The 20,282-nt window shown below is 45.4% G+C and overlaps 1 protein-coding gene and 1 long non-coding RNA gene across 8 annotated transcripts in view; one reads left to right on the top strand and one right to left on the bottom strand.

The window, feature by feature from the left end:
- Positions 1–1,590: 1,590 nt before the first annotated feature.
- Positions 1,591–12,722, bottom strand: LOC125485969. 2 transcript variants are annotated; one of them, XR_007264688.1, is made up of 4 exons: positions 12,614–12,694; positions 8,294–8,409; positions 6,765–6,892; positions 1,591–2,549 (listed from the first exon to the last, which is right to left on the bottom strand). It is a non-coding gene; the product is annotated as an uncharacterized LOC125485969 (long non-coding RNA). The 2 variants fall into 2 exon arrangements; XR_007264687.1 differs by lacking the exon at positions 8,294–8,409 and having other exon boundaries at positions 12,614–12,722.
- Positions 12,723–14,225: 1,503 nt separating this feature from the next.
- The window catches only part of mn1b (meningioma 1b), a 137,623-nt gene continuing 131,566 nt past the window's right edge, over positions 14,226–20,282 (top strand). For all 6 annotated transcript variants that reach the window (XR_007264623.1, XR_007264622.1, XR_007264624.1 and 3 more), the window contains exon 1: positions 14,226–18,929. Coding sequence is in view for 3 of the 6 variants with exons in the window: in XM_048611187.1 (XP_048467144.1) it covers positions 15,221–18,929 (3,709 nt within the window). In the remaining 3 variants the exon portion in view is untranslated. The remainder of the gene's footprint in view (positions 18,930–20,282) is intronic.

The raw sequence follows: 20,282 nt of genomic DNA, 5'->3' as shown, positions 1-20,282 counted from the left end.
GCCGCATCTGCTCCCAGGATGAGGCATTCCACTCCCGTACATCTCAGTTGTCCTCGTTTTTCAAGGACCGTAACTTCCCCTCCTCGGTGGTCGAGAACGCCCTCAACCGTGTCTCCCACATCTCCCGCACCTCATCCCTCACACCCCGTCCACGCAATAAGAACCAAAAAAGAATCCCCCTCGTCCTCACGTACCACCCCACCAACCTCCGGATCCAACGCATCATCCTCCGACACTTCCGCCATCTGCAATCCGACCCCACCACCAAAGACATCTTTCCCTCCCCACCCTTATCTGCTTTCCGGAGGGACCACTCTCTCCGTGACTCCCTTGTCCGCTCCACACTCCCCTCCAGCTCCACCACACCCGGCACTTTTCCCTGCAACCGCAGGAAGTGCTACACCTGCCCCCATACCTCCTCCCTCACCCCCATCCCAGGCCCCAAGAAGACTTTCCACATCAAGCAGATGTTCACCTGCACATCTGCCAATGTGGTATACTGCATCCGCTGTACCCGGTGTGGCTTCCTCTACATCGGGGAAACCAAGCGGAGACTCGGGGACCGCTTTGCAGAACACCTACGCTCGGTTCGCAACAAACAACTGCACCTCCCAGTCGCGAACCATTTCAACTCCCCCTCCCATTCCTCAGACGACATGTCCATCCTGGGCCTCCTGCAGTGCCACAACGATGCCACCCGAAGGTTGCAGGAACAGCAACTCATATTCCGCTTGGGAACCCTGCAGCCCAATGGTATCAATGTGGATTTCACAAGTTTCAAAATCTCCCCTCCCCCCACCGCATCCCAAAACCAGTCCAACTCGTCCCTGCCTCCCTAACCTGTTCTTCCTCCCACCTATCCCCTCCTCCCACCTCAAGCCGCACCTCCATCTCCTACCGACCAACCTCATCCCGCCCCCTTGACCTGTCCGTCCTCCCTGGACTGACCTATCCCCTTCCTAACTCCCTACCTACACTCACCTTTCCTGGCCCCATCCCCGCCTCTTCGACCTGTTTGTTTCCTCTCCACCTATCCTCTCCTCTATCCCTCTTCTATCCGCCTCCCACTCTCTCCCTATTTATTTCAAAACCCCCTTCCCCTCCCCCTTTTCTGATGAAGGGTCTAGGCCCGAAACGTCAGCCTCTCTGCTCCTATGATGCTGCTTGGCCTGCTGTGTTCATCCAGCCCTGCACCTTGTTGTCTCGGATTCTCCAGCATCTGCAGTTCCTACTATCTCCCTTGATAGTCCCACTGTCTGAAGCAATGGGAAATTCACCTCTATATTTGAGAAGGGTCCCAGGTTCAATTCACTATCTGTTCCGAGCTAACGGATCTCAATTGGAATTGTTGTAGATGCTATGATTGACCTCAACGTTCCTTAGCTAGAATAGGGAAAATATTATCCAAAGTTCTCGTCAATGATTGTGACATGCAGAGATTTTTATGTTCGTTCTTCATGTATTTTATAATTAAGTTATAATGAAAGATGTATTTTTTCACCCATATTCAATGTGGAGGACCACAGATGATGTTTTGTCTGTGGAAATACATTGAGTAGTTTTATTGAGAAACCAATTAAGTCAAAGTTGTTCTAGTAGCTGGAACAGTTTATTTGAATTGTTAATGTATGCAGATTGACAGACAATGGAGTAGAACAACTCTATTCATTTTGAATACTGAGCCATTAGGGTAATCCATTATCTATGCAAAATTCCATCTAGGGGCACTGCATATTGAAAATGGCAAATATCCAGCCATTAATACCTTACCTCGCAACATTTAAACTTCGAACTTGTTTATTTGAGAACAAGTGGCTGAAACATAAATACATCCATTGGCATAAGTCAGAGATCAGGCTTTGGTTCTGGTTGTGATACTGAACTACTTGGGTAAACTGGAATTCAAGTCAACTGTGTAATCTCATCCTTAAAGTGTACAAGAGATTAGCCCTATAATCGTTTAATCCAAAAGATCTAATTTATAGGATCTGATGCTTATTAAATACACATTTCACAAATTGGATGTTAACTTCTTGAGCTATGATTTTAGTTTCATTGCTTTTTTCAGTGATGTTTAACATCATGCATTATATCTTTGCTTTTATTTAACCAGTAATTAAATCTGAATAAGTGGTGCCATCCTGAATGTTAGCGATATGATAGTATTGCTGTGTTCAAAAACTATAACGGAATTCAATAGACCTCCAGGCTTTAACTGGTGAACATTTAAGGGTTAAATGTAAAAACGCAATGCAGCATTTTATAAAACAAATCACAGAAATGGTTAGATGTATCTGTTTCTAGGAAACTCAGTGCTGCAAAAACAGCTAACTAACAATGAACACAGAGCCAATGTGTAGAGGGAATAGCCTTAATTGTCATTCTGATTATCTTGAAAGTCTTAATGGAAATTCCATTCAGGTGAGGGCAGGGTCAGCTGTGATGCATCTCATGATGGATATCCCACTGACACTTGTTGTCCAGGTTCACAATGAAGAATGACAACTTAGGCGATAATAGCGAAAGAGGCTTCCACCCACGGTATGAATCTTGATGTTTAGGAAAAGATGGAAATAAACAAAGAGGAATTTTGTAGAAAACAAAGAGAAAAACATAAAAGATAATCCAGAGAGTTACTATTCAAGCCGACTTTTGCTACCTTATATGACTTTTTTGCTGTTGCATTCAGATAGCAATATAAGGTGACAAGTGTAAGCACCTGATTCTGAGCAAAATCCCATTCAAAGCCACTTCAGAGCTGGCTGCCACCATTCAGCTCACAATGGCCTCAAACCACTTTTATCATAATGTACACCCAGCTGATCTCTGATAAAAATGTTGGTATGTCAGTCATTGGTACGACATTTGGTTACACAACGTTGAATGTTGTCAATGAAAACATTTAATTTAGCAGCAGCATAGTTTTAATACATCATGATGTCAAATCAAAATGATGCACGCTAGTAATTGGATGGCAGGCATGTGTGCAAGTGGAACATTGCTAGAAACTAAATGGAAGGAGACAAAGGAGATGGTGACATGAGGCACGATTAATAAAACAGTTGCCTAGTGTACATATTGGTACAGTATCTACTTGCCTGTTGCCTTTCACAAAGTATTATACTAGCAATACGCGACTGAGGTTGGTGGTTGGTGGTTGTGGTGGGGTGGAGTGGGGGTTTGGAACAGGGGATGGCATAATACAACCCTGATCCATAATTTTCCATTACTTTTTGAAAACGAGAGCTGTACAGAATGAAGATTATATGTAAAAGCTCTCTCATTCAAAAACAGAGAAACATCTTTGCCTCACAAAGGAAGGAAAGGTTTCGGTTGTGTAATAATAATTTTGAAAATGAACATTCCCCCCTTGAGCTTTCCACTAACTTCCAATATTTAGAGTGGGAAGAAGAGAATGAATGGTGGCCCAGTGGTTAGCACTGCTGCCTCACAGCGCCAGGGACCGGGTTTCATTCCACCCACGGATGACTGTCTGTGTGGGGTTTGCACATTCTCGTGTTTCCTCCGGGTGCTCCAGTTTCCTCCCAAAGTCCAAATATGTGCAGGTTATTGGCTATGGGAAATGCAGGGTTACAGGGATGGGTCTGGGCGGGATGGTCTTCAGAGGGTCAGTGGACTCAATGGGCCAAATGGCCTGCTCCCACACTGGAGGGATTCTCTGAAATGAAGGCTACAGGTGGATTGGAATGAACCAGATGTGGACTGCCGCATCTGTCTTGACCTAAGAGGTATACCTACTGAGAAAGTCAGAATAAACCTGCTTCTAAGGCTATAATTCACCAGTGAAAGAGAAATCTAGGTTTAATAAAATCTGATTTCAGCAAATCTCCACCACAGAAATGGCACGACCCATCATGGTTATGGTCATCAGTTCTGGATTTCAGTGGAAATAGTTTGTTCTAAGCATCGATAATGTCAGTTATGGTTAACCTACAGCATTGCGTCTCATAGATGTACCAGGCAGAAATAACCATCCCTAGGATTGGGCAGATTGGGGGGACCACCACAGGACCTCACTCTGGGATCATAAGCACCTGAGACAAAGTAGAGAAAGGGTGGAGATGACTTTTTCTTGAATTGGTGGATAAGGCATGTGCGCCCTTTTATTTTGTTTCAGGTTTAGTTTGGGGTTGGCATGGCATCATTATCACAAGGATATTCATGGAATTATAGTCTATAATCTCATGAGAATTGGTTTATGATTGTGGAGATATTGAGCAATTTTGAACACGTCCTTCTTGACAAATGTGCCTTGGGTTTTGCACCACCCTAGAGATAGGGCAGGTAACAATTTCATTTCCATGAATGGTCTCTGCAAATTTCTCAGGACAACTGAATTCTCCAAAGTTCCTGGTTTAATTAGTAGAATGATGTTGGGACGGAGTCCATAGGTTGCTCAAGCAGCAGTCATGATATATTCATTTTCAATCACTGCACAATGTTAGGATTATTGGATTGGGAAGAAAGACTGTTTGGCTTCCAGGTGATCAAGTTCACCATCTGCAGCTCCATATATCTTGTCACTATTGAGATAGCCATCAGCTGAATGAAGACATAATGAAACTCATGCAGGTGCCAGGAGCAATACCAAATATGCTTTAGCAGCCTGAAGCGATTGGGATCATTTTATAACAGTGTGGCTCGAATCTTCAAAAGCGTCATAATCTTAGCAACTTTGTCATCCAGAGAAACATCAGGATGAAGCAAGCTGGGGTAAGAAAGCTTCATTTCAGGTGAGGAAAGTACAAAATGCAGACAACATTTATTTCCATCACGATAACATTAGCCGATTCTATTCCTCCCTCATCTGCTCATGAAACTGTTTCCATTCCTTTATTATTTCAAGATTCAAATGTTCTAGTGCTGTCCTGGCTAGTCATGCATCTTCCATTCTACTTAAATTTAATCAAAACTCTGCTGCCTGTAACCTAACTCAAACCAAATCCTAATCACCCATTGCCACCTGCTCACTGACATACATTTACAGTTGACCTGCTCATGTTACTATGTTAAAATTTTCATCCTTGTTTTCAAATTCTTTCATTACCTTGTCTCTCCCTACTGCTTTGAACTCCCCCAAACCCATAACTCTCCATGGTATCTTCCAATTCTGACCTCTTGCATGTTTACAATTTTCATTGTTGCACTATTGGCAGCAGTGCCTTCAGTTGCATAAGTCCCAATCTCTTGAATTCTTTCCCTGTACCTCTCTGTCCCTTACAAATTGCTTATTCAACCTTAGCCCTTTGACCAAGCTTTTGGCAATCTATCCTGATAGCTTCTCATGTGGCTTAGTGTCAAACTTTGTTTGATAACGTTTCTGTGAGGCACCTTAGGATGTCTAGACTACTAAAGATGCTATATAAATGCAAATCATTGTTATTGAAGAATCAGAAGAGAATCCAACTGAATCACTTTTGCAGGTGGCAAGAGCCAGGGTCTCCTTTCAATACCTTTACCCAGGTGCTCCATTCAACTGATGCAGCTGCAGTTCTCTCTCTGTGTATGCATAATACAATAACTAATACATGTGGCATTTTTTTCTGTTATTGCAGAGATTCGGCTGTTTAGTTATGGTTAATCTATAGCAGTGCTCCTTCTAGGTACTCCAAGAGTAATTCAGATGGCTGGCACTGATTGTCTATTTTGCGCATATTTGTCAGTGACGTGTCAAAATCCTGGAATCCCCTCTCTAACGGCATTGTGGATCAACCCACAGCAAGTGGACTGCAGCAGTTCAAAGAAGGGAGCTCACCATCACCTTTCCAAGGGCAACTAGGGATGGCAATAAATACTGGCCAGCCAGTAACTCCCACATCACACAGATGAATAAAGAAAAATGATCTTCTCATTATTTACGCCTGATCCCACATCTGACTTTGTTACAAATCCTATACTCGATGTGTGGTGCTGTTTAGTTTCTAGCACATCTCCTTCATTTGAGCAGGGCTCCTAATGGGGTTAGATGTAATGCCACTTGAGGTGCAACAGCCATTCTGTTTCCACTCTAATCATGTTTCTATTGCCGGACACATCCTCACTCACCTGATCTCTGAACAGGCATCGAGTCAGCAATGAAGACAGTGCAACTCTGCAGTAATTGCTCTGTGGATTGGATTGCCCAACTTCCTGAGAGCACGTAGGATAGAGTGTGGAGATTGATGCCCCCTCACTTTTGCACTCTGACCACTCACTGCAACTGGTCTTAAGATTTCTGCCACTTTGAACTTGTCTACATTTGGTTGGAATATCACCTAATGCACCTTTAGTACAGTCTTGATAAGCAGCCATCCTGACTGGAACAAATGAACTCTTTCATAATGGCCTTCAGCTCTTGTGTGGTGCTGGACACATTCTCTAATAACTGCAGAAAATGTTGGTACCCAGATAACATTCTTCTTTTCAAATGAGGCCCTGTGAGATTTGGCTCCTAAGGCAGTGCAGCTAGGACAGTCATAGAGTCGTGAATAATACAACACAGAAACAGACCCTCGGTCCAACTTGTCCATGCCACCTAAGTTTCCCAAACTAAACTAGTCCCACATGCCTGCATTTGTCCATATCCCTCTAAATCTTTCTTATTCATGTACCTGTCCAAATATCTTTGAAATGTTGTAACTGTACCTGCATCTAACACTTCGTCTAGCATAAGGACATAAGCTGGTTCTTCAGCTACCAGGTTTTAGTTCATTTTCTGCCATCTTCACCAGCCCCTGGCCACACATAGTTTATGTAGTGCTCACCTTCAGTTACCTCCCAGTGTAGCAGTACCTGTATGTTGCTTTGCATGGGCAGGGCCAGTATGCTGAATGCAGTGTGGTGCTGGCTTCACATTTGGCATTGGAATTTGGGGTGGCTTCATTATAAACACCTACAGGAACCAAATAAATATTAGAATGGTAATTCCTGAAACAGTTTAAAAACTAGGATACATCATGCTGACACATTTAGAAGCTCAAACGTTTGCTAGATACAAATGGTGAATGCATTCTTTCATTTTGCTGTTCAGCATTTTAAGATGATGCCATTTCTCAGTTTGTGACATCACTTCATGTAGCTTTCTCTCTCTACCTCATAGATGTTCTCACTTGAGACTATTTTAATCATTCTTATCTCTCTTTTTTACCCATAATCCACAGCTTATTGTCACCTGCTGAATGTTCACTCTAACTGTTCCATTAATTAATTAACCTACAGGGAACCTTATGAAAGGTCACAGACCTGAAACATTAACTCTGTTTCTCTATTCAGAGATGCTGACAGCCTTGCTGAGTATGTTTTAGCATTTTCTATTATTTCAAGTTTCTGGCACCTGCAATATTTTACTTCCGCCTACATACAAAACCGTTTCTCTGTAATGTACTTAAAGCTCATATATTTTTTGCTTCCTATCACGTATCCTGGGTTTATCGGTTTATATTGAGCTAATATCTGCCAGGATACCAGATGGGGACATTACATTTGCTCTGAGTGAACTTGGACTCAAGAGGGCTAGCTTTCCATTAATTCTTATCTATTCATACTTGATTTCACCTGAGGAAAGTATCAGTCTTGATTATAATGCCAAGCTCATGATCCAACAGGCTGCTTACATCGATTATCAAATGCTCACTTGAGCAGGTTAAGAGAAGGAAGGATGTTCTCAATGACCAGGGAGTCCTGAACCAGGGGTTACAGTCTAAGAGCAATGAGGAGAAATTTCTTCACTCAAAGAGTGGTGAGCCTGTGGAATTCGCTGTCACAGAAAGCAGCTGACACCAAGACATTGAATATTTTCAAGAAGGAGATATTTCTTTGGGCTAAAGAGTTCAAAGGATACAGGGTGAAAGCAGGAACAGGATACTGAGTTGGGTGATTAACTATGATCATATTGAATGTTGGAGAAGGCTCAGAGGAACAAATAGTCTAACTCCTCTCCTATATTCTAGGTTTCTATGTTAACAGCAAACATGAAAGAAAGTTCCAAGCAGGAGCCAACAACTTCAGGAAAGCAGGAGGAAAAAATAGAGATGGTAACTAACTCCATGCTATTTACCAATGAATTTTAACTTGAGCCTTAAGATCCAGGGATCAAAACTCAAAACAATACAACTCTTCTCATTGTTTTTCTATTCCTACGTTTAACAACTTCAAAGAAAAACGGAAAAACTTTGTTGGAAATAAAAATAAAGTCTAGGATTAACTCAGAGGTCAGGTGAGCATGACCATTAATTTAGAGACATAGTAATTAAAATTAAACTTTTGTTATGTAAGATTGTGCAATTTTTTTTACCAGTGCTTTTGCTGGTTTCAGTACAATGATTCCGCCGTTTTATCCAAGAAATCATAATTCAGTGGGCCTTCTGATGAGTAATCTGGATATGGACCGGCTGCAGTAATGAGTGACATCTGCTGAGAGAGGCAGAATGACGTCAGACACCTGGCTTTACAGTCCTATTCAAAACTCTGGCTCCTGTCTTGAATTCCTTACACTGTTGGGATTTTGATTTTTCTGTGTGAACATTTCTGAGGAGGTATTCTGGATGGCTTCAGTTTATTGTGATTTTCCCATTAGTTCTTTCCAGGAAAAGAAGTGAACTTCAGTGAAACTGAACCAAACTCACTTTCGGTGACATCGCAGGCATTCTGTTGCAGTATAAATTGTAGATGTTGATGCTGCCACTGCTCTGTGATAAATGTAAGGGACAACATACTCATGAGGATGGCAGGGTGAGTGATGTGCGTGGTCCCTTCTCACAAGGACACTAGTAGTTCAATGTCACCACTGCAACTCTGTTTTAAAAAATTATCATCTGTTGTTTGCTTGTTTTTTTTTAAAAAAACATCCACAGGCAGACACATTATGGAAAGGACACTGTTGGATCTGGGTAGTTGTGAGGGACAGGTAGTAATTTATATCTTATTACTAGAATCTGAGCATTCAGGAGTGCAGCTCACTGCAGGGAACTTAAAAATCATACTTAGTGTTATAATGTTGCAATGACAGTACACTGAGTTACTTACCTTTCTGTTCAGCATGTAACTTTCTCTTACCAACTGGAGTTAAGGAAGGTGGAAAAAGACATATTTTCTGAAGAAGGGTCTAGGCCCGAAACATCAGCTTTCCTGCTTCTCTGATGCTGCTTGGCCTGCTGTGTTCATCCAGCTCTACACCTTGTTATCTTAGCATCAGTCAGCTGGTTTGTCTGTGTCTCACCTGATGGCTTAGGGATGAATCCAATATTTAGTCAAACAGAGACCAGCCAGGAGAGTATGTGGGGTGCAAGAATTATTTAAAATACTCTCTAGCTAGGAAAAAAGAAAAACAGCTGGGAAACTATCTTAGGTCCCTGTTCCATGATGCCATTTGGCATGGACTGAATTGGGCTCAACAACGGTGCAGCCCATTTTTGAATAGCCTCTACATTTATATTGGTTAGAAAAAATTCAAGCAACACATACCATATATAAAACACTATCTGATCAACAGTTCGCTCTTTTACTTGTGACTGGAAGAATGTTGTGTGTGTACTTGAAGACAATGTTAGTTACATCTGTAAAATGGATCATTTTAAGAAATCAGTGCACGGGGAACTCAGGTGTATTAATCCCACACCTAGATACTTACCAGAGCTGTTTTTGAATAGCATATAAACAATTCTTTGCATCACTTTTCACTAACTGACATTTCACATGGTTAAATGCTTTCTCTGTTGTATTGTTTGGCTAAAAGTAGTTTACAATTGAAAACTGATATATAATTACAAATGAAGGCCATTCACCCATCCTAAATACTGTTTAACAAATACCAGATTTGCCTCCTCTATTCCATTTGGACATTTAGAGGCTATTCAACAATGGGCTGCACCATTGTTGAGCCCAATTCAGTCCATGCCAAATGGCATCATGGAACAGGGACCTAAGATAGTTTCCCAGCTGTTTTTCTTTTTTCCTAGCGAGAGAGTATTTTAAATAATTCCTGCACCCCACATACTCTCCTGGCTGGTCCCTGTTTGATTAAATATTGGATTCATCCCTAAGCCATCAGGTGAGACACAGACAAGCCAGTTGACTGATGCTGTCTGTTTCCACCTTCCTTAAATCCAGTTGGTAAGATAAAGTTACATGTTGATCAATCTGAGCAAGGACAAGTTTTCTGATACAGTCCTAAAATTCATTTTCACTAGTTTGAAACTGTCACACTAGTTTTCCTGTCATTTAATATAAAATAATATTCTGGGCCAACTCTCAATAAACCCTGAACAATCCTAAACAACTCCCAGCTGAACCCTTTTAGTTTAAAAAAATGTCTAAGTTTCTCCAGTCTTTAACTGATGCTAGGAGACAGTGTCTCTGTTGCTGTAATGTTTTCTTTATCCCTTGTTGACCAGAGCTTGCACCATGTAACAATTGACTATCAGCTGCTCTGACATACTTTCCACTGTGCTGATGGTATGGTTCAAAATCCTGTTAGTTTGGCTTTTTGCAGCTCTGCTTTAGTTGGACTTAGGTAGCACTAAGTACCAAGTCACTTAATTCGCTTTCAGATTAATCTTTAGCTAGTTCTACACACCTGTAAAGTTGGTATTAGGTATTCTTCTTCTGTGTAGCACTTGACAATTCAAGTTTACTTCATTAAATTCAATCTGCCATTGTTCTTCCTATGTACATATTTTATCCAACCCATTCTAAAATTCCTATTCTGATTCTTTTGCCCCTCCTAGTTTTCGTTCATCTGTAAATTTGACCACTTCATGTTGAGATTTGGAATCCAGGTCAGTAAATACAAAGGCACACAGTTCAGTACTAATCAACTCCACTCCGACATAATATGCTCATTGTTTTGTGTTATTTCTTAGCCAGTTTCTTCAACATTCCCATGGGTAATCCTGAATCCCCACTGATTTAAAAAAAAATTAACCTATTTTTCCTAATCAACCAGTTCAGAGATGTTAATACACACTTCTGGAGCCTGTGGGATTTGAAACTGTTTTTTAACCCAGAAGAAGGGACACTACCACTGAACCACAAGAAGGCCCCTAAACTTCTGAAGTGCACTTGAGCCAGTTGAACCTACTAGAAGTTGAACCTACAAGCTCCTGATTAGATGCAGGATGCCTGGTCCCATCCTGAAAGGCCCCAGTGAGACTCAAATTCACATTGCCTGTGAATCACTGAACTATGAAACAGTCCCTGTCCATGGGGTTTTTTTTTAAAGCTTTCAGTTAATGACTAATAGCTTATCCTTGTCAAAACCTGCATTGCCTCAGTGGAGGAGGTTGGTTAGGCACAATCTTCCGTCTATTAATATGCTGACTCCTTCTGACTAGGTCCTAACTGTACAAATGTTCCTTAAAGATACTTCGAATAATTAAGTCCATAATTTTTACATAGGATGGAGGTAACTACTCAGTAATAACCAGTGCTGTTTTATCAAGGTTGCTGTCAACACAATCACCACATTTGCCTGTTTACAGTTTACTGGCCGTGTTCAGTGATAGTGCCATTATGAATGTCAGTACCTCGCCAATCTCCTCCCTACTTCCCTCTGGACTCTGGGATGAATAAAATCTATCCCTGCAGTATTGTTTTTATTTTAAGCCCAGTTAGCCTGGTTTGTTAACCAAATAGTGAGGTATCCATGTGGGCCTACTCAAGGGGGAGGATTTATTTTTAGAAACCGGGCACGTACAGATGTGTTCCTCAGGAAATTCGACGTCTGATATCGCTGGCCAGCAATGAGACAACATCCCTTTAAAAGATCCCTCGGGCGCGTCTGTCATCGCACAGAACAGAGCCAAGCTGTCACAGAGCGACACCTTCAACTACACGGCAATAAAAACGATGAAACTTCAACGTCTTAGTTTTGTCCTGACTTTTTTTCTGTCGCTCTCATAATTTTCTATGAAAAAAAATAATGTTTGAACACAACTACTTTCGCACGCTTACTCTGGATTGTTCCAACCAACGCCACAAGATGGCAATGTCCACGTGTGCAAGCTTTCACATCCTTGTCCAAAACCACAAAGAACAAGTGCTTTGTGTTTGTGTATGTGTGTGAGTGTGTGTGAGAGAGAGAGGGGGGAAAAAAGGGAAGGGGGATGCAGAGAAAACGGCGTCTGGAGTCGGGTACCCAGATAAATATTATGTTCTATAATTGTTCCTTGGCTAAGGATACACACAAAAGGGGGCGGGGGTGGGGGGAAGAATCGGAGTTCGTAAGCAATCTCCTTGAATCTAGGTGCATGTAGAGGGACTGAAGACTTCAGGTAGCACAATACAATGTAAAATAAATAGGGATTAAAGAACTTTGATCGAGAGGAAGAGACTACAGTTCAACTTCTCAGACTGGGGGCTGTGTTATGTTTTTTAAAGGATATACATAACGAACAAAGCTCACCGGTGCAGTATAACTGGTGTGGGGGATATACCTGAGAGACACATAATCTGTGTCTTTGCTTTTGCATTGTGTTGATGATCACCCACAAATATTATTTCATAAAATATGTTGCTTCAGCTTCAGCCCCAGAGAATGTTGTAAGCCGTTCCTACATGTCATTAAACTTTAAACCCGGAATGAAAACGAGAAGGGGGAATTATTCATTTCTGTTACCTTCGGAAAGATTTCGTTCTGTCTCCTCTCTCTGAAATCACAATGCAAATTCGTTCAAATCTCTCGCAGCCTGTCACATCCTAACTAATAATTTCAGTGTCGAAGTTCATTTCGACGCTGTTACTCAATACCTAAAAACATCACCACGCGGATGGCTCACATGAAAACTAATTACACAGAATCAATATTTAATCACCAGCTCCAGCTCCCTGGATTCCATAACAGCTAGAGCAGAGATTCTTCTTAAAAAAATTACTGCAATACATTAATCCCCCTCTGCCTCCCGCACTCGGACAGTTCAAGACATTTTAACTCCCATTTCTAAACTTTAACAAAAATCGGTTTTGTTTTCCAGCTGAAGTGAAACTGACTTGAAATTAACAACGCATTGTAGAAATCGATTGTGTCTAAAAAGACCCTCCAAACGGAACAAACCTGGGAATATTTAAAATCATGACTACTGTTTAATTGTATTAATAGTAGGAATTATTCAACTGGGACGATGATTTTCACCCTGATATCCTCTGTGTGTGTGTGTGTATAAGCGTGTGAGTTCCAGATTCCCCGTTCTCTCTCTCTCTGGAGATGATCGGGTTGTTGGCGAGGGAGCCTCGTCCCTCTGCTTGAGTCTAATCGCGGGATGAACTTCAAGCCCCGCCACCCCGCGCCCAGATCACATAAAGGTTTAAACATTTTAACTAGAGGTTATTGGCATAAATATTTGATAAAGTGAAGAGGAGATATTAAATTGCACTATTGATTTTAGCATCACAACAGAATTGTTCGTTATCCCCCCCGCCCCCCGGAAGACTAACTGCGTTGTTTAAGGAGGCTTGGGCTCCTTAACCGTGTAATTTAAACCTTTGTCTTTGTGGTTCCCTCCCCTCACCTTTGGTTCATTTTCTTTTTGATCAACCATCGGAATGATATCTGGGCAAGAACAGGGGCAGGTTAGGGATAACTTGAACCGAATGGCGACGGTGGAGACAGTAGGTGCACTGTCCGGATCGCTATCTCTTCATTCGGGAGGAGATCGTTCTTATGAAACCCTCGGTTAAAAAAACAAACTTCAGCAAGATCCCTTTGCATTCCGACTAGATTTAATTCACCATTTTCACAATCAGCACGGGGAACGCGACATGCTGGATAAAACAGCATTGCTGCGTTTGTCTGTGGTTACGAACGAACTTAATTAGAGATGGAATGGGCTCGCTAAACTCTCAGCTGCGGGGAGCAAGCAAACCATTGGCTTTCTCGGAGTCCGCTTTAACTTCCTTCGCTACCAACAGATTTCGGAAAATACTGTTAACTTGACGGGGGACTGCTGTTTTGAGAACACAGCGCAGCGTGAACGCAATGGGCAAATCATTTTCTAAATGCAGTTAATTTACAATGCGGACAGCTAAACCAAGGCTTATCAATTAGACCGGCGCTCTTTAGATCCTGCATGCACTGTGTAAGGACACCCCCTCCCCTTTTCCTTTCTTGCTCGCTTCCTTTTTTGTACGTTTGCCTCTTTGTCTCTCTTTTTAAGGGGGGTTTACTTCAGTCCACCTTAACTCCAAGCCCCGCCTTCTGGCTAGGAGCATGCGTAGCAATGATTGGTGGAAGAATAATGGCTGAAATTGATTGCAGATAGCAGTATCAAACTTGTTGCTGGCTTTCCGAGGGATGAGATCAGACAGTGCTTCTCAAGCCAGCACTAGTGATCGAGACAGAGAGACGGACAGACAGCGAGCGAGCGAGAGAGAGACAGAGGACAGAAGCAGTGCTCAGCTTAGACTCACTCTCACATGGTGCTGGATTAAAGGCTTTGAGAGAGACAGACAGAAAGGAAAGACCAACAAAAAAGGGAGACGAGCGTTTCAACTGAGAGGTTCCAGCTCCGGCGGTCTCAAGTCAGTGGATGGATGCAAGTTTGGAGCCACTGTAAGCGGCGGCAGCGGGTGCAGTGTCCCAGCGCCTCCCTTTCCAGCTCTCAACAACTGCCCCCCACCCCCAACCTCTTCCCCACCCCTTCCCGTCCGCTTCGCCCTGTCCACCGCCTGGTTCCTGGGCACTTGTCGCTGGATCAAGGGGGGAAACTCAGCTCCCCCCACCATCCCCTCTCCCTTGATCGATCAGAGCAGCGCCCGGGGACTTCATTTCTCCCGGCGAATGGGGGGGTGGGGGCTGGTAGTGGAGGGAGGGAGGTGTTAAACAAAGAGAAAATTAAGAATTGATGACTAAACCCAAGAATTTATTTTAAAACCAGCAACAACTACTACAAAATAATGAGGATATGAAGGGTGAAATTGTCATTGTAGAGAGAGAGTGTGTTTAGAATCACAATGTGAATCTGAGAGGGTGACTTTCTTCCTCAATGTTTTCGAAATTTTTAAACAATTCTCTTTTAGACTTTGGATACTGAAGGGGGGGGGGATCGCATTTATTTTCCTCTTCTTATTTACTCGTCTTGTTGATTTTAATTTGGGGAGGTTTTCAAATTCTCTATTTCTTTTGCCCCCTCTCTCTGGGATTTAAATTAGCCCTCGGGGCTCCCTCCCGGTTGTCATGCCGTATTGATCAGGTTGGACCTGGGGTGGGGGGGGTGGGCTTTGGGAAGTTATGTTCGGCCTGGATCAGTTCAGCAGGAGCGGTGGTGGCCCGGGAGGGGAGAGAAACTTCAGCCAGGCTGCTCTGGTTATGTCGGGTCACTATAAAAGCCCAACGTTCCCCGGGGCCAGTGGCAGCGCTATGGACGAGCAGGCTCTGGGTCCCCTTGAGCCCCCCATGCTGGGTCTGGGGATGAACCCGTCCTTGGGCGGGGAACCGTACGCCTTCCACCCCCGAGGGGGGCACTCGGAGCTGCACGGCGGGGCCGGGGCCCTGCAGCCGCCCCAGGCTCCGGCAGCGGCGGGGAGCACGGCGGCGCCTCCTCCTGGTGGCCCCCAGCCGCCCCAGGCTCCTCCACCGCCGCCTCCTACAGCAGCAGCTGCTGGTCCCCCGCCGCAGCCCCAGCCCCAGGCCGCCCATGGCTACTTCCCCGGCGGCCCCCACCCGCACGGGCACCCCCACTTCAGCGGCAGCTTCTGCGGGACCGAGCCTGGCCATTCGTGCCTGCACGGGGGACGTCTGCTGGGCACCCCTGGCTACAGCAGCAACCCCTTGGCTGGGCAACCGCATGCTTTCGGGGACAGCTATGACCCCCTGGGGGAGAATCAGACTGCAGGAGGGGGAGGGGGTGGGGGAGGGGGTGGGGCTGGAGGAGGGGGGCCAGGCGAAGGCTTTGCACAGCAGGCAGCACCGGTGGGGAGGCCAGGTAACCTCTCAGAGTACCACCAGCACCACACCCCGTCCTCCAACCACACTCCCTGCCTCCCCCTGGACCAGTCTCCCAACCGAGCTGCCTCCTTCCATGGCCTTCCAGCCTCTTCCACATCCGAGGCGCATGGACTGGAACAGAGGCGCCTGCAGAACCAGCCAGCTGTGGACTCCATGGAGTACAACTACCAGAATGACCCCCCTACCAGGCCCTTCGACATGCCCGTGTTCTCTCCCTCGGAGTCTGGTGCCCAGCTTCCTCACTATGGCCCAGGCCGGCACGTGCCTGGGGGCAACTTTCCTGCCAATGCCCCCATGCCCAGGACTCCCGGCCTGGTGAGCTTGGGCAAGATCCACCCTCAGCAGCAGCACGGGATGTTCTACGAAAGGTTTGGGAATGCTCGAAAAATGCAGGTGGGCATGGAGTCTAGTGTGGCTGCCAGGAATCCTCTCATGCAGCAACAGGCAGGTTTGCTCGCGCGGCAGAACTCTTGTCCCCCAGCGATACCTCGGCAGCAGCAAGCGGAGGCAGGGGCTCCGAACTCCAGTCTCCAGGACACTGGGGCAATGATGCCGAATCAGCACGCTCCTTTTGAGTACCCCATTCAAAGATTAGAGAACAGGAATATGCACCCTTACAGCGACCCCATGTTCAATGTTCAGCAGCAGCCCAATCAGAGACTACAGCATTTTGATGCTCCATATCTCAATGTGGCAAAGCGGCCAAGGTTTGACTTTCCAAATAACCACAACGTGGACAATTGTGCTACTTGGAGTAGCAACAGTATGCACAACGCAAGTTTAGAAAACCATCTATCACCCTCTGCATACCCTGGGCTTCCCAATGAGTTTTCACCACCTGGTCCTGAGGGCTTCCCCCCAGGGCCTCCTCTGCAACATCCTGGGGCTGATCAACAGTCCCTGCAGCAGCGGCAAAACATGCTGATGATGTTCAAGCAGATGGTATCGAGGAACCAACGGCACAGGATGAGGCAACCTGAACTCCAGCACCTCAGCCACCATGCTGACGTTAACCAAAACAGCATAGTGCACAGTGGCCAGGTGGCAAACATGTCGCAGCCCAGCTTTGAGAGGGAAAGTAGTGGGAGGATGCCCGGTTTCGATCCTCAGAATCCACAGATGGGCCAGGAGAATGCCTGGTTCTCTGGCCATCACCCGTCGGGCGAGATGCTTCAGAGAAGGATGGGTGGCTCTGCCGTGCCTCCTGAAGGCAGCCCCCATGAATCTGTCCAGATGAATTTACAGCAGAATGGTTCAGGTATGCTGTTTAGGCCAGGTGGGAATGGACTGGGGATGCAAGAGCCAATGAGAATGCCGGGTGACGGACACGTACAGGGTTTGCACTCGCCTGGGATGCACTCCCAGTTTGCCAACAACATGGCCAATGTTGCGCAGATGCAGTCACCCAGCGGGGGTATGGGCCTCCCCAACACGTCGACTGATCGAAGAGCCGGACCTGATTTCCAAGGTACCCCAATGGGCGGACAACCAGGCTTTCCGTTTGGGGGGCCAAACCGACCCTCAAACCCACACAACAATCCCCCTGGAGTGGCCCCATCACCCGGTACCTACCCACCCCCCCAATCTGAATTTCAGGCCAACCAGCGGTCCTCCTTGAGCAAGATAGGATCGCTGTCGCTGGGCTCCTTCAGCAAGCCCGGTTCAAAGGATAACACCATTTATGGACAGAGTTGCTTGGCTGCTCTGTCCACGGCTTGCCAGAACATGATTGCCAGTTTAGGTGCTCCGAACCTCAACGTCACCTTTAATAAAAAGAACCAAAATGAAGGGAAACGGAAACTGAGCCAAACTGAGCAGGACAGTGTTGGGCCAAGCAGTGGGGGTGGTGGTGGGAATGTTGGTGGGCCCTCGACTGGCAGCACGGGCAATGGGTCTGAGTATTTCCAAGGCAGCACTCAGCAGAACAGTCAGATGGGGGTTTCTGGCAGTGTAAGTGGCAAGCTGGGCACATCTACAGCACAGAATACCACGCAGGGGCCTAACCCACCGTCCCAACCAGAGTGCAACCTGTCCCCAAACTATGCCTTGGAGGCCATCCCGAGCGAAGGCAAAGGACAGACGGGGCGAGGGAGAGGCCGGAGAAAACGGGATAGTGGCCACGTCAGCCCGGGGAATTTTTTTGACAAATACTCAGCTGAAAATGTGAATCCTGGGGTCAGTCCAGGGCAGCAGGGTCAGTCTAGTCACGCTGGTGACCGAGGTGGCACCCCTCAGGATAAATCCCTCACCTCCCCATCATGGGGAAAAGGGAACGACCTTCTGCTCCCTGACCAACCTGACCTCATGTCCTCCCTGGATAGCGGAATTCAAAGTGTGACGAAATCAGATGGCAGCTCGCCTCAGGTTGACTTCTCAGATGATGTCAGCAACAACTATGGGAATGAAGACGAGGTGTCCTCGAGCTCTGACAACAACATACCCAAGACCACCCGGTTAGTGACCAGCTCCCCCAAGCTGCAGCGAGCTGACCACAGTCTGCTCAGTGGCCAGAAACCTATGGGCCATGGCATGCTCAATGCACACCCGAACAGCAACACTACCTCCAACACAGGGCCTGGCGCTGACAGCTTTGGGCTTGGCAGCACTGGCAGTGGGCACCCGGGCACACCAGGCATGGAGCAGGTTCGCACCCCGACCAGCACGTCAACCCAGGACGAGATTCACCCGCTGGAGATTCTGCAAGCGCAGATCCAGCTGCAGCGGCAACAGTTTAGCATATCTGAGGACCAGCCTCTCGCCATGAAGAACAAAAAAGCCGAGTGCCCCGGCCAGAATGGGGACACAGAACTGGCCACTTGTGGCACAGACACTAGTAAGGCTGCCATCAGCACGATAGACATTGAATCATTGATGGCAGAGCATAACTCTACCTGGTACATGCCCAATGACAAGGCCATGATGGATCCACAGGATGAAGACAAGCAAATGGCACCATGGGAAAAGGCCAAGTCTGCAAGTACCAACAAAGAAGGTAACTCTCTCGTTTACTTTAGTTGGATCTACATACTACATAATAACTTGCTCAGCCACCTTTTGTTTTAATGAATGAGTGTTTTTGAAGGGTTTCATCATTTTTAAATCCAAATCAAAGGTAAAAGTCACAATTGCAGTGGCATAATTATTTCCCCTTTGGAAAGATGCCTACAAGACATCTGGTTAAGTTCTGGGAGGTAATGGTGTCCTTAACCAGAGAGTGGCTGTGGAGAGAAAGACAAGGTTTTCTCATGTTAGTGAGGAGTGATCACACTTCCAGGTTGAGGACAATGCTTGTAATTGTTGTGAAGTCAGGGTCCTTGGTTAGTATAAAAATGGGATCTTTCAAATCAATATTAATCAGGTTCTTCATTAAGCAACAGCAAAAAGACCACCAGAGGGTAATGCAAACTGAACTCATTCCATTCATTTTTCAACAAAATTAATTTTATTGAATCCTTCAGAAGTGAAGATTTGGAATCAGCAAGCAAATTTTCCCGATGAACTAAAACTGAATGGGAATTTGTAAAGCAGATTATAGATGTAGGGATGTGAGAGGGATACTCGATTGATGAACCCTGGTGGCTCTGCGGTTCTCTTCACCCCCCAGCACGTGCTGTGAGATTTCCACCCCACAGCGTTTATTTAATTAACCCTTCCACGTCTGCCCTAGTGGTTCCTGCTTCAAATCCCAAGGCCAGAAGAGGATGCAGGGTTGATTCAGATTGGTCATGAGTTCCTTGATCGATACCTCATCTCCACCTCGACTGTAATAAGTATTCATTAAAAACCCTCAGGATGCTATTGGCGCTGAGGCGGTGTGAGGGGCAAGGGGTACAGGGGGCGGCCGGGGCTCGAAGGGTTACTGCTAATGTTCATTTAAACTGGTCGAAAACAATGTTTATCCTCGGATAAGGCGGAGGCTTTAAAACTGTTCAAAGAATTCAAGAGACTTTTTTTTGCAAAAAGACGACACAGTCTTTCCCAAGAGTTGTTCCCTATGGAATAATATATGCTGACATTTTACATCACTTTTACATCTGTTTCTTACAACTTTGCTTTCGAATATAATAAATGTTGATAGGGAAAAAAGTATATTCAGTTGGATATCAAAATTGCATTGGTTTGTCGGAGACTGACCACCTTCCAGTTTGCGATCGAAACCACACAACAGGTTCTGGCGTGCGGCTCTGTGCGCCCTGTTAGCTTGACTTAGTTTCCAGCTCACATCTCTAGTTTGCCTGTCTCTCTCCTAATTCACAGACCTGGCTCGAGTTCTTGGCCAGATATGGGGAGGGGGAGGAGGGGGACATGCTGCAGAAGTGTTTGGACGGCATCATTTGATAGCAGC

This window comes from Rhincodon typus, chromosome 24 (genome assembly GCF_021869965.1).
Source record: "Rhincodon typus isolate 14 chromosome 24, sRhiTyp1.1, whole genome shotgun sequence".
Taxonomy (NCBI): Eukaryota; Metazoa; Chordata; class Chondrichthyes; order Orectolobiformes; family Rhincodontidae; genus Rhincodon; species Rhincodon typus.
This window is presented reverse-complemented; position numbering and strand designations above follow the sequence as displayed.